Source organism: Berghia stephanieae, chromosome 2, assembly GCF_034508935.2.
Source record: "Berghia stephanieae isolate SIO BIC M18660-M18661 chromosome 2, UCSD_Bste_1.3, whole genome shotgun sequence".
In the NCBI taxonomy this organism is placed as follows: Eukaryota; Metazoa; Mollusca; class Gastropoda; order Nudibranchia; family Aeolidiidae; genus Berghia; species Berghia stephanieae.
In genome coordinates, this window is record NC_088361.1 from 128,156,801 (window position 1) to 128,170,191 (window position 13,391).

At 38.1% G+C, this 13,391-nt stretch overlaps 1 protein-coding gene and 1 pseudogene across 1 annotated transcript; one reads left to right on the forward strand and one right to left on the reverse strand.

Moving 5' to 3' along the window:
• Window positions 1-1,707: 1,707 nt before the first annotated feature.
• Window positions 1,708-7,308, forward strand: LOC144966579 (pantetheinase-like). The gene is made up of 2 exons (XM_078903260.1): window positions 1,708-2,123; window positions 5,087-7,308. Exons 1-2 carry the CDS (start codon window positions 1,869-1,871, stop codon window positions 6,359-6,361), a joined length of 1,530 nt encoding a protein of 509 aa, XP_078759386.1. The 5' UTR covers window positions 1,708-1,868; the 3' UTR covers window positions 6,362-7,308.
• A 1,340-nt stretch (window positions 7,309-8,648) lies between these two features.
• Window positions 8,649-12,697, reverse strand: LOC144964126 (matrilin-1-like; annotated as a pseudogene).
• Between the last annotated feature and the right edge of the window lie 694 nt (window positions 12,698-13,391).

Sequence of the window (13,391 nt, forward strand, 5' to 3'; positions counted from 1 at the left end):
GTCCTATGTCGGAAATTGAGGCAGACAGTGAAATTTGATATTGATGCTATGCGTATTGCCCAAAAACTCAAAACACCCGCCAACGAAGTGGACGTCACTCAGGTCTTTGTTATTTCTTTTTGCCATCCGCGTTTATGAGTAATTCTCAGTAACTGTATTAACCAGACTATAAACGTTCAATGTTACACATAGTTTTGTGTGTTGGTCAGTTATACTTCCGGATGGCAATGTTGTGAACGTCTTAGTCAAGCGCATACTATCTTTAGATGATGTGTGCTTGGCTAAGAACTCACAACATTGCCATCCGGAAATATAATGGATCAACACACAAAACTATGTATAACCTTAAAAGTTTATAATCTGATTAATACAGTTTAGTGAGAATTACTCATAAACACGGATGGCAAAAAACAATACCAAAGACCCGAGTGACGTAAACTTTGTTCTACCTTTGGTCTTATTGACAGAATTTAGTGAGAACTACTCCTTAAAACGGCTGGCTCAAGACAATAACAGAGAGCTGAGTGACGTCAGTTTCGTTCCTTCTTTGTAAGGAAAGAAGTTGACGTCATTCACGCCTTGTTATTGTTTTTATATAGCTGGTTGTATTATTATTTTATCGACGCAGACAACTTACTCTCTTACTGGCCACGTACACATTTTACACCGATATAGATAGTATGCGCTTGGCTAAGAAGCTCACAACATTGCCATCCGGAAGTATAACGGACCAACACACAAAACTGTGTGGATCCATGAACGTTTATAGTCAGGTTAATACAGTTCAGTGAGCATTACTCATAAACGCGGATGGCAAAAAAACAATAACAAAGACATTAGTGACGTCATCTTCGAACTATCTATTGGGGAAGCCTGGATGGCTTATTGGACAAATTAATACCATGCCCAAGGGAAGTGAGGTAATAAATACCCAATAGAACTAATACCAGTCTTCAGGAATGGAAATCGAAAACAGTGGGTCGCATCAAACCGACTACTGACAGGCCACCGCAGAACAATTGCAAAAATGCATCTGAGTGACTCAGCCGACTGTCCTCACGGCCAGGAAACGCCAGAGACAGCAGATCATATTCCAGTACTGTCTTGTGGAGAGGTTGGAGGGAGGTTTCGAGGTTATCTATCCTCAGAGCTGTGGTGAAGAATTTAAAGATTGACTAGAGACTTCCTGCGTGTAGATGTAGCCATAGGCTATTATTGCTACCTATAGGTACCCTTCAAAATGGTGGTAGAGTTTTGTTTCCAAGGATTAGACATTGCATCGCCCAAAAGGGAACTCAAATCAGGGACTTTCACATCATAAGCCGAGCGTCATACTTGAGGTATCATTTCCTTTTTAAACGTTTTAGTTATTGGACGAGGAAGGAGTTTAAACCCCAACCTTTCTGTGTTTAGTATTTTGTTGAGGGTTTTTTTTCGTGCTTTTTTTTTTTGTTTGTTGTTGGTGTGTTTCTTGTTTTGTTTTTGTTTGTTTTTGTTTTTGTTTTTTTTTCTGTTCGTTTTTTTTTGTATTTGTTTTAGGTTTTTTTTTAAGCAGTACTTTTCATATCCCAAAGCGCCTAGCAGCTCAGCTTGTATTCGCACACTGTGGTAATGCTTTATGCGTTCAGTGCGTTTTGTCAAAACATAAAATCCTCTTGTGCAATTATGTGGAGGGTTATAAAATAAGCCTCGCATACCTCCCACTTCGCACTTATTAGAGACACTTTATATTTGGCATGTCGTATGTGTGACTGGGTTGCCTCATTCAACACACAAAACACTACTCATACTCATACCCATTTCCAGGACGTTCAACACCTTATCCACTCACTTTCCGGACATTAAACCGCCCAAACAAAAAATAATAAATGTTCGTGCCTCGTATTATATTATTATTCCCCATCACTACAATTTTGGTGAGCGGAATTTCATCTGCTGTGACGTCGTCATCTTCCTCCGTAATACGTGATGGCTCTAAACCTTCGTCGACCTATCGTGCAGCCGTTTACGAACACGTGCCTTTCCTGCCAACTGCAGAGACGGACACAAGAGAGGAAGCACTCGAGGTGATGGCAAAGAATTTGGAAGTGTACAGAGCCCAGGCAAGGAAAGCTAAAGAACAGGTAAGTGAATAGGGTAGAAAAGTCGTGACATCAAACCTTCTACTTTTCTGGTTCCTCTGGATGGGTGGTTCCTGGCCTCCCGTAGTGGACAGGGAGGTACTTACTCTGTCGTCTATCCCCTTATATCTGTTTTCCACCTTGCTTTCCGTCTTTGTCTTGGAATGAGATTTCTTGGTATTGTCCTGGCCCTTGCCCGATTTTCTTGCTGAGAGGGAAATAGTCAAATGTATAGTTAGTTTTGGGGGTGATACTCTTTTCCTTGTAAAACATCTCTCTGTTGTGCACTGTATAGTGTTTTGTTTACATATTATATATGATTTGTAAACATATGAGTGTATTCCTCTAAGTGGGGACATGTGCTTGTGTCTGGATGAGGCTTTTAGATGATCTCAAACTAAGGGTGCTCTTGCATTCTACAATTGTTTCCTATTTGAACCAATTTCCCCCTGTTTTACCTTTTCCTGTGTACTTTAATTAATTGTAATTCTATAACTTTTTATTGTTCCATTTTCTTCCTTTTTACTGGCGCTGATATGACCTTAATGCGTTGCAAGCGCTGTGAAACGAAACACATTTCTGGTTCCTAAATCCTTGGGAGTGTGTATGTAACCAGTCCATCGGAGTACTAAAATAAACAGGTTACATAAAATTGGCATAACTATTTCAGTAGCATGATGTATAGGCAGATTCATCAACCGATTGATGTGGACATGAGTCCCGGGTTTGAGATTTTTTTGGACAAAATGTAGAGCGTCCCTCTCGTGGCCAGGCTGAGTTACCGTAAAAGTCGGGTCGTGGGTTTTAAACTCATCTCCGCAATGTTTTTATTCTCTATTGTCTTCTGGCACGTTTCTACTCACTTCATTTCTTGTTATTATCAATATAAGTGTCCGCTCCACTTAATGTTTTATAAACATTGTTTATATCTATCTAAGCTGTCCCTATATAAAAATAACTTTTATATAGAGTAATATCTACTAAACGTGCCCAAAGTGTTTTATACAAAGGTCCCTATCCGCCAACAGCAGATACTTAGATAACATGTAGAACGAGACATGACGACAGAGATAATGCTGTTAACTCTTTCGGGCACTCTTTTTACACCTGAGTACGGTGTGAGATTGTGTGTAAAGAGCCTTTTTCCAAGAATTCAACTATGCGCCGCTTAGAGCCTAACTTGAATCCACGACCCTCCATTCCAAAGACGAGTGTCGAACCACTAGTTCACATAGCCGCCCAAAAATATATAATTACATTAAAATTTTGCAGTTTATAGATAGTATGCGCTTGGCTAAGAAGCTCACAACATTGCCATCCAGAAGTATATCAGACCAACACACAAAACTATGTGTAACCTTGAATACAGTTTAGTGAGAATTACTCATAAACGCGGATGGCAAAATACAATAACAAAGACTTGAGTGACGTCAACTTCAAACTATCTATAAGGCTACCTCCAATTATTTTTCATATTTAAAAATCATCTAAAATGTTACATTTGAAGGGATTGGTTCTATTCTATACAGTGCCTGTTGTAGAGCAGGAATAATTACAATAAACTCGATCTTTGAATTTTAAAGAACAACTTTAATTTAAATATAACATTTTGTTTCCTCAAGTCTTCATATTACATAACATTCCGTTGTCTTCATCATCTCTTACTCGAGTCAGTTTCAAATACCGTGCGCACGGAATATCGCAAATTCCTCCAAAGTTACGAAATGTGATGTCGTGATTTTTTTTTTGCATGCGGGCTTCATATTTTAAGTGACATTACGAATTTTGAATACCGATTGTGATAGACCAAACAGTTATCTCATAATGCCGAATTCCTTTGATCTTTTCGTCGTTTGCAACAAAATATTACTAAAACTTTAAAATGTTTACTGTAATGGTGTGCTGATTCTCTTTCCCATGGGGAAAATATTCACAACAAAGTTGCATTCAGTGGAGTAGCTCCGATTTTTTACGCCCGTCGTCGATAGGAAAAGGAGAAATGCCTGTCATCTGCATTTTTTGCCAAATTGGGACCTAAAATTTGCCAAAATTTGCCAAAAAAATCCCCCAAAATTTGCCAAGAAATTTGCCAAAAAGACCAAAATTTGCCCAAAAATTTGCCGAGGAGAACTAAGCGTATCAGTAAATATTAACACGCGATACAGAAAAAAAATATATATAAAAGACAATTTATTACATTTAAGGAGGCTACATTTATTAATTTACACAATGTAAAGCGATGTATGCGCCCAAACTTTCAGACAATCACACAGAGTAGCTTCCCTTGGTTTGGACCCGGGCAAAGCTGCAACATTTCTCAAGTTTTGCACCTTTTTTTTTTTTCGTTATTTTGTTTTCGCTTCTTTTTTCCCCCAAAATTTGCCACGCGATTTGCCAATTTTCCCAAAATTTGCCACGATTTGCCAATTTTGGGAAATTTGGCAAAATTTGCAGATCGCCCTGATATTTGCGGCCGCAAAAAATGCAGATGACAGAAATGCCTTTCACAAAGACATAATCCCCGACCAATTGTTGAGCAAGACAACGTGTAAAGGTCGCATAAAACCCATTGGTCACCCATCAAAAAATGTTGCACACTTTGATGTATAGTTTATACTGATGAGTTTAATCAAATCGAAAATAACTAATGGTGTCAAGATTCTTTAGTCTACCTAATAGAACTAACATGATAAGAAATAGAATCTTTGAGATTTTTGCAACGTAAGACTTCGTAATTATTTTCCATCATGATGGAGAGAATTTAACCCAAAGTTTCATATTTATGGTTATAACTTCAAAAACTAGCAACTAGTTGACAGGACATAACACCGCTCTGAGACCGTGAGTCACACATAACCTAACGCCTCTAAATTGTATTGTGTTAGGATGGTTTGACCAAAAACGTTTTTATCCTCCATTCCCATTACTGTCAGGTTTTTTAAAAATATTGTTTCTTATTGTTTCAGGGAGCCCAGATCATCGTCTTCCCAGAGGATGGCATCTATGGCTGGCGTTTCTCCACAAGGAAATCAGTCCTACCTTTTCTAGAAACGATTCCAGACCCCAAAGTGACCACATGGAGTCCTTGCTCTGACCCAGAACGCTATCCAGACACGGAGGTTCAACACGCTCTTAGCTGCATGGCCAAAGAAAACGGACTATATGTTGTGGCAAATATGGGAGACCTCTTACCATGCGATGGAAAAGAAGACACAAAATGCCCAAAAGATCGAGGTTATCAATACAACACAGACGTAGCATACGACCCTGAGGGAACTCTCGTGGCAAAATACCACAAGGTAAATCTTTACTTTGAACCTCAATTTAATAGACCAGAGCCGCAAGTAGTTTACTTCGACACACCGTTTGGAAGATTTGGGATGTTGGTGTGCTTTGACCTCCTCTTCAGCACACCTGCTCGACCCATGCTCAAGGAACACAACATAGCAAACATCGCTTACCCAACGGCATGGATGGACGCTCTTCCCATGCTCTCTGCCATTGGGTACCATTCATCCTTCGCTCGTGGCACAGGTGTTAATTTCCTAGCTGCCAATATCCACATGCCTTCTAAACGTCTACAAGGCAGTGGAATCTACACCCCTAAAGGCGTGAAAAAATACTACTACAATAATGACCCCAACTCTCCAGGAAAACTGCTCGTTTCTACTCTTGGCGTATTGGAATCTAACGGAGACGTGGAAGATATGAATATTCAAAACAAACATATAATCAACCCTTTAAACCGTACAGGTCAAGAATTTTACTCGAGTCTGCTACATGATCAATACAAATTCAGAATGCTCGATGGCGCAACAGGAAATATTAGTATTTGCCACAACAATCTGTGTTGTTCTCTGGACTATCAGATTTCTGAAGAAGATGGTGGCCGATCAGAACAAGAACTGTTTGCTTTAGGCGCCTTTGACGGTTTGCACACGTACCACGGCCAGTATTATCTTCAGACCTGTAACCTAGTCAAATGTGGAAATAATCAAGACAGATTATCTTGTGGTCATTACACTTTTGACACGAACACAAAGTTTAGCTTTCTCTCACTGACAGGAACATTCCAGACAGAATTCATCTATCCTCAAGTCATCATGGTCCACGACAGACAGTTACGTGTCGGTGATGAGTCATCCTGGAGTTTCAAAGACAATATTTTGAGGTCAGAAGGTGGTTTGGACGATCCTCTACTGGCGGCCACCCTCCTCGGTCGCTACTACAACCTGGATTAGAGTTAGAGACTTTTCAAAGTTTAAAAAAAAAGCCGCTATCATTGCTGTTACCATAACAATAACAAGAAATAAGGTGAGTAGAAAAATGCCAGACGACAATATAGAATAAAGACTTAGCGGCACCACGGTGGCTGGCGTCGATTGTAGAGCGTGCCTCTCACGGCCAGACGGAGTTACAACAGTAGGGTCGTGGGTTTGAGCTCATTTTATATTCTCTATCGTCTTCTGGCACTTTTCTACTCACTTCATGTATTGTTATTGTCAACATAATAAGTGCATGCTCCACTCACTTCTCTGTTACCGTAACATGGGGTAATTACGCCCAAAAGGGGTTAATGGCCACAACTTTAGTTCCTTCAAAATGTTATAAAAGATACAAAGTTCATTTCTGTTTTATTAATTTCAAGACGCTAAATTATATTTACAAACCGACTTTAATTGTAGCCTTTTGCAATGAGTGACCATTTTTACCTTGAGTATTTGAGGAGCCATGATTACCCAGTGACTGTACGCTTAGTACAAAAAAGGAGTACAAACAGTGGCACTGTGTAAAATAGAGAGATTGTTTTATCTATCTTTTAAATAAAACTCATTTTCTTCAAAGTAATGATAGCGGCTCAAAATCAAAATGGCCTAATTATGAGACCCTCATACAATTCAGTATTCTGTCGTACTCTGGAAAACCCCCTATTTTAAAATTTGTCCAGAAAACTCGACTAAGTCCCAGGTTTGAGATTTTTTTGCAAAGATGTGGGTTATTTAAATCGATCGATGCAGGACGAGTTTTCTGGCCAAATTTTTAAAAATGGTTTTTTTTTTCCAGACTACGGCAGTATTTCTGGGTGGCCTTTGTACGGGGATTTGCCAATTTATAGAATATTATCTCATTAAAATAAAATAATACAGGATAATTTTCATTTGAATTAAAATATTTTTTATTTTTTGAAGTCAATGATCTACATTAAATTTGTTGCTACTACAATACATTTTTGTTACACAACCATAGTAATAAAGCAATTAATTAGATCATGAATCCAAATACCCTCATGCAAATTGTACATAATTTTTACAAGTCCCACATCAGATCGCATTAAAAGGCTTGATTTAACACTGTTGTAGAGGACAACAGCAGTATGCGTTGATTTTAGAATAATTGAATTTTCACAAAGAGCCCAACATAATTTGGGTTATCAGGGCATTTGATGAATAGATTTTGGCTTGAGGTTATTTCCAATATTATATCAATGAACCCACATCAATTTGGTTATCAATACCCCCTGATAAACACACTTTGCTCTCAGAGCACCTCCATTACAACAATGAACCCAAAACGATATGGGGTCTCAGACCATTCAATAGGTAGATCTTGTTTTCAGAGTATTTCCAACTTAATAATGAGCCCACATTATTTTGGGTATCAATATCCCCTAAAAAGCACACGTTGCTTTCAGAGTAATTCCATTACGACAACAATAAACCCAGAACAATTTGGGTTATCAGACTGCCTAATGTGTACACGTTGCCTTCACACAATGAAGAATACCGTTTTTCTTTCTTGATTCGATCATTGAACTAATATAGGTTTTTATTGACATTACTCCTTTTTTTCTCATTGTCACTTGGAACAGTTTTACTTCATATCGGTATAGATTGATACATATGTCCTCCAATTTTAAAGAATTGTCCGACTGTTCAACAAGTAAAGGATCGTTTTATAATCTCAACATTTTTAGTTAAATTGTAATAATAATAATAACAACAACAACAACAACAACAACAATAGTAATAATAATAATAATAATAATAATAATAATAATAATAATAATAATAATAATAATAATAATGATAATAATAATAATAATAATAATAATAATAATAATAATAATTGATGATGATGATAATAATAATAATACTACTACTACTAATAATAATAATAATAATAATAATAATAATAATAATAATAATAATAATAATAATAATGATGATGATGATGATGTTGATGATGATAATAGTAATAAATCTATCGCACCTTAGCATCAATTTTTAAGTCACTCTGCTGTGATTTACAATAAAATTAATTAGTTGCACACACACACACACACAACACATCACGCACATTCTCGCCGATACATAGTTCAATTCATTTGCATTCACACAATCCAGTATCCTTACTCATCATTATTACTACTTTTTTAATTACTCCCCCCCCCCCCCCCCTATTACAAGAGCTGTAACCTAACAATAATTGCCTATTTGGACAATAAAGATTATTATCATTATTATTATTATTATTATTATTATTATTATTATTATTATTATTATTATTATTATTATTATTATTATTACTCTCACTTTATATCAATTAAGTAATCATTATAAGATAATATGGCACAAACTACAAACAATAACTAATTTATTCTTTTGTTAAAAAAAACTAATTGCTATTAATTTGACTGGGGACAAATCATTACCGCTCCATGCTGTAAATGAAACGCATCGTTCATGGGATCCCCACCAAAAATGCCAGGACTGTTGGAGCACATCCGATGGAGCAGCTCCAATTCAGTGATTTCCAGATCGGCGTAGGCTATGTGTCTACTCTCATCACATTCTCCTTCATGGGATAAGTTACAATATACTCCAGGAGTCTTTCATCCATTTTGCCGATAGCCAGAATCATCACCTGGACGTTTTGGAATTTGAGTCTCCTAACTTCCTTTCGTAAAGCCTCTACGTCTTTTACATGAGAGTCTAGAACTAAAACGGCAACTTTCTTTTCTGTGGCGTGATCTCCTCTGGTTTTGAAAACGTCGTCTTACTTTCTGGACGATATTGGCTCGTGTGACGTAGTACATAGAACTTCTGTCGACGAGAGCCAGTTGGAAGTCGTTTACGCCTAGCATGGAAATCTCCCCTCTGACGCATGGCTGGGTCATGACTCCGATTTTAGCTTCCAGGGCGTAGCGAGTAGCTTGAGTAAAAAAAATCGGAAATGACGTGGTCAAGAACTCTCTTTGAATTCTGAACGGAGTTCATGTATTCGTAGATAAACCAACATTCAACGGTTTGGCAGAGCAGTCTATTTTTTTCTTACCAAAATAGACTTCGTTTTCTAGTGATTTTGACACGGCGCTGCATGTCTTCCCAGCCAGGAGCTCTGTTATGGAGGATAGCTCGTTGAATTATTCAACTGTGAACACATAGTCCTCATCAGGATCACTTGCGATTTTGGCCAATTCTACGTCATCGACGTATTTTCCGACTCCCACAGAGAACATCACAAAGCCTTGTTGTCTAGCTCTCTTCGCTGCCTCGGCCGTCTTCTCTGGCCATCAGTAACAGTTATGATTTTGGCTACACCATTGCGAGATGTCCCACTGGCCAGTGCACGAGTGGTGATGAAGTTAATGGCGTCTCCTGTATTTGTCCCTCCTGTGAGGTAAGCTACGGTTTCAGGTTGGATGGATTTGAGAAGGGATTTCAGATTGTGATGCTGGGCCAAGTTGAAGACATGTTCGTGATCGTCGAAGAAGGTGACGAGGCCGACTCGGGTTTGCATTGGGGAAATCTCGAAAGGAAGAGATGAGTTTTCTGACGAATGGAAGTACTCGGTTGTGGGAGTGATTTATCCAGACAGAAGATGAAGCGTCTAGTAGGAAGTAAATGTCTGCTGGTTTGTTTTGGCGGTGGTGGTTATGTGCTTAGGTGGTTTGGTTTTGGGTACCTTAGTTGTGATGGTGGTTGTGGGTAGTGGTGTTGTTGATGTTGTTGTACTTGGAGTAGTTTTGGTGGTTGTAGTAGGGACTGTTGTGGTGGTAGTGGTAGTAGGCGTAGTTGTGGAAGAGGTGGTGGTAGATGTGGTTGAGTTGATACTAGTACTAGTAGTAGTGGGAGTAGTGGTAGATGTGGTTGTTGTCGGTGTCGTTGTGGTAGTAGTATTTGCCTTCGTTGACGTTTCTGTAACAGAAACAATGTTATTTTCTCCCTAGGATGGGGTTGCCTACGCCACCCCCCCCCCCCCCCCCCCCCCCCCCCCGACTTGGAAGACCAGAATTTATTTTGGAGATTCACTCCCAGGCTTGTTGCTCTACCGAGCTAAAGAGTCATGCCCACCCTTGTTTTTATTTTGGAGTGTCCTCCCGGGCTAGTTGCTCTTTCAACTATAGAGTCCTTCCTACCCTTGGTTTAATTTTGGAGTGACCTTCTAGATTGATTGCGATCCCTCGCTTACAAGCTCTTTACCCGAATAATCTACACAACTTAATGCTAAATTTGTTCTAGATCTCGAGCTAGATCTTGTTCTAGACGGTATGCGTACAATAAACACTTTCACATCACAGTCTTCACACAAACCTGAAGCTTTTCCTAACATTGGAGACTACATAAAAAAAACATAGTCAATTCTTACCTTGTCTAAATTCTCGAATCCACACTGAATTGATGATTAGAGCGTTACTAAGCACTAACTTATCAGAATACTTCCTGTCATTTATCCAGTTCCATCCACTTGAATATCTTTTTCTAGTCAACGAAAAAGACATGGCAAACAATCCGTAATTCCATAGCTACCTTTAGTATATGCAAAACAGAGGAACATAGTTCAGTTCCACAGTTAGTGAGTATTCGTCACACATTGATAAATGAATTGCATCGCAACACCCAATGACACTATGTATTTTTTCAATCATCTGTTAAATTTGTAAGTGATGCTCAGGATCTGTGGGTTGTTTGCTTCGGTTTTAAGGTAAGTACTCAAAGTGGTTTCGGGTCGTTGGTTCACAATTATCGGTTGATATAAGGGCAAAATATACTTAAATTAGAATTTTCGAGTCAAAAATAAAATGAAATGTGTATTCAATTAATTTTAATAAAATAAACGATAATTGATGTAATTTTCAATAATGTATGCATTGTATGTTGATTGAATAACCCGAGACTCATACTGTATGGTTTTAGTTTTTAAAAAGGCATCAATGTTAACAGAATGACGGATGTAGTAACAAGAGGTCATGGAGAAATCATCAATTGGAACAATCAATTTCCAGCTTTGTATGTTGGTTGAATAACCTGGGACTTATACTATACAGTGATAGTTTAAAAATGCATCCATCTTAATAGTTTGAAAGGCATAGCAACAAGAGGTCAAGGAGGAACCATCAATTGGAAAAATCAATTTTCAAGAAACTAAGTCAGTCGTTCATTCTTTTTCTTGTCCTTGTTAACAAAAACTACATCCTCACAATCTCATAATCCAGTGAAACTGATATATGGAAAGCCATTAGTCCCATCAAAAATAGAATGTCTTCAAGATTTTGAAATCACTGTACGTCTTTTAAATGAAAGAAATAAGCTTGCCTCTATTAAAATTCTTAACCAGGAGATTAAACTGCTTATATTACATATGCTTAATCACTTTAACTAAAAAGTGCAAAATTAAAACATTTACTGTACTCACTAAATGGCTCACAACAGTAAACAACACACAAGACAAACATACGAACAAGAAATTATAGAAGCCTCCTCCATAGACAATACAACCGCATACAAAAAGAAAGTTATTGAATTTGTGAGAGACCAGTCCCTTCTTTGGGACCCAAAGAACCCAGAATATCACATCAAAGATCAACGAAAACAAGTCTGGGAAGATATCAACATGAAATGTCTACCTGCCGCTGAGCTTATTTTTAATAATAATAAAAATGGCAATGATGATAACAACGATGAAAATAATAAGACATAATAATAATAATTAAAAAATAAATAAATAAAATTTCCTTTATTCATTCCCATGGGGAAATTTGTCTTTAGGGTCTATTCCAAGGGAAAACTGGAATAACCCAGGCATCAGCAGCAGCGACGCAAACTGAGCTAGGGCGAGGTGACTTGCTCAAGGCCACACAACGCGGCGGGTAATCGAACTCGGTACCTTTTGGGTACGAAGCAAAGACCGTACCGCTGAGCCACGCTGTCCCAATAATAATGAAGATGATGATGATAGAAGCAGCAGCAGTAGTGGTAGTAGTAATAGTAGTAGTAGTAGTAGTAGTAGTTGTTGTAATTGTAGTAGTAGTAGTTGTTGTAGAAGGCATTGGTTTATCCCGGTTTCTATAGCATGAAAGGGGCAATAAAGTCGAAAAAAGTCGTTCTCCAAATAATGCCTCACAACCTTTATTCTGCATCGGTGCTCAAGCACATTTTAGCAGGGTTGTGTATGACTGATTGCAGAAATTCCAGGGGTATGGCTTTCAAGTCTGTCGCCTTAGGATTGGACAACAGCTGTCCATCCCCATTCCGATTGTCCTTGCAGCAAGTTTTAGATCCAGCTTTCGATTTCATGTTTGACATATGGACCTTGCAATTCAAGCTTTACTGTTCAAAACATTTTTGGGCTTGGATTTGCATTCTTGAAACATCTTAGCTTGGCCAAATCCTGTGCATCGAAAGGGGCAGTTTCTGAATTCCAGTAATTTGCTAAGGAGGACAATAGGCCTATCTTTAGCTTGCTTCCCATCATGGCATGCCTTGCCTTTTAAAGCATGTGTCTTGTTTGGCAAGCAGTGGAAAAGTAGACCAGTCTCATCTGCATTAAATACGTCTTGTGTGGAACATTTCCTCAGCAACATGACCATGGCTGTCTTTATCCAGTCGTTCATAATTGTAGTTTGGGCCAAACCAAATTAAAAGAAATTGAGCAATTTTGCAACAAATAGCTGGTCAAGAGAGGCCTAAAATCTATTTTACAAATGAAATTGAAATCTAGACATTTTACAAAAATAGAGAATAGTCATCAACTTTCGATAATGCATAAGACACAGCAAACCTAAGGACTAAATAGTAAGGCTTTCAATACTATGTGTAAGAACCCAGGCAGAGAATGGAGCCTTCTACACATCGATTTGGTTAGATATTCTATTTGTTCTTCTGGTATTTTTTCACAAATGTTTGCTAAAAGTTTCAAACAGATAATCAGCTATTGTAGTTATTCATATTTTTTCAACTGTCTTTTCACATGACTCCACAAATATCTGGA

What these genes read in the sequence shown, in the direction of transcription:
- LOC144966579 (XM_078903260.1), top strand. Translation starts at nt 1,869, where the DNA reads ATGTTCGTGCCTCGTATTATATTATTATTCCCCATCACTACAATTTTG. An exon ending in CAAGGAAAGCTAAAGAACAG is followed by an intron (nt 2,124 to 5,086) that starts GTAAGTGAATAG and finishes TTATTGTTTCAG; the next exon opens with GGAGCCCAGATCATCGTCTT.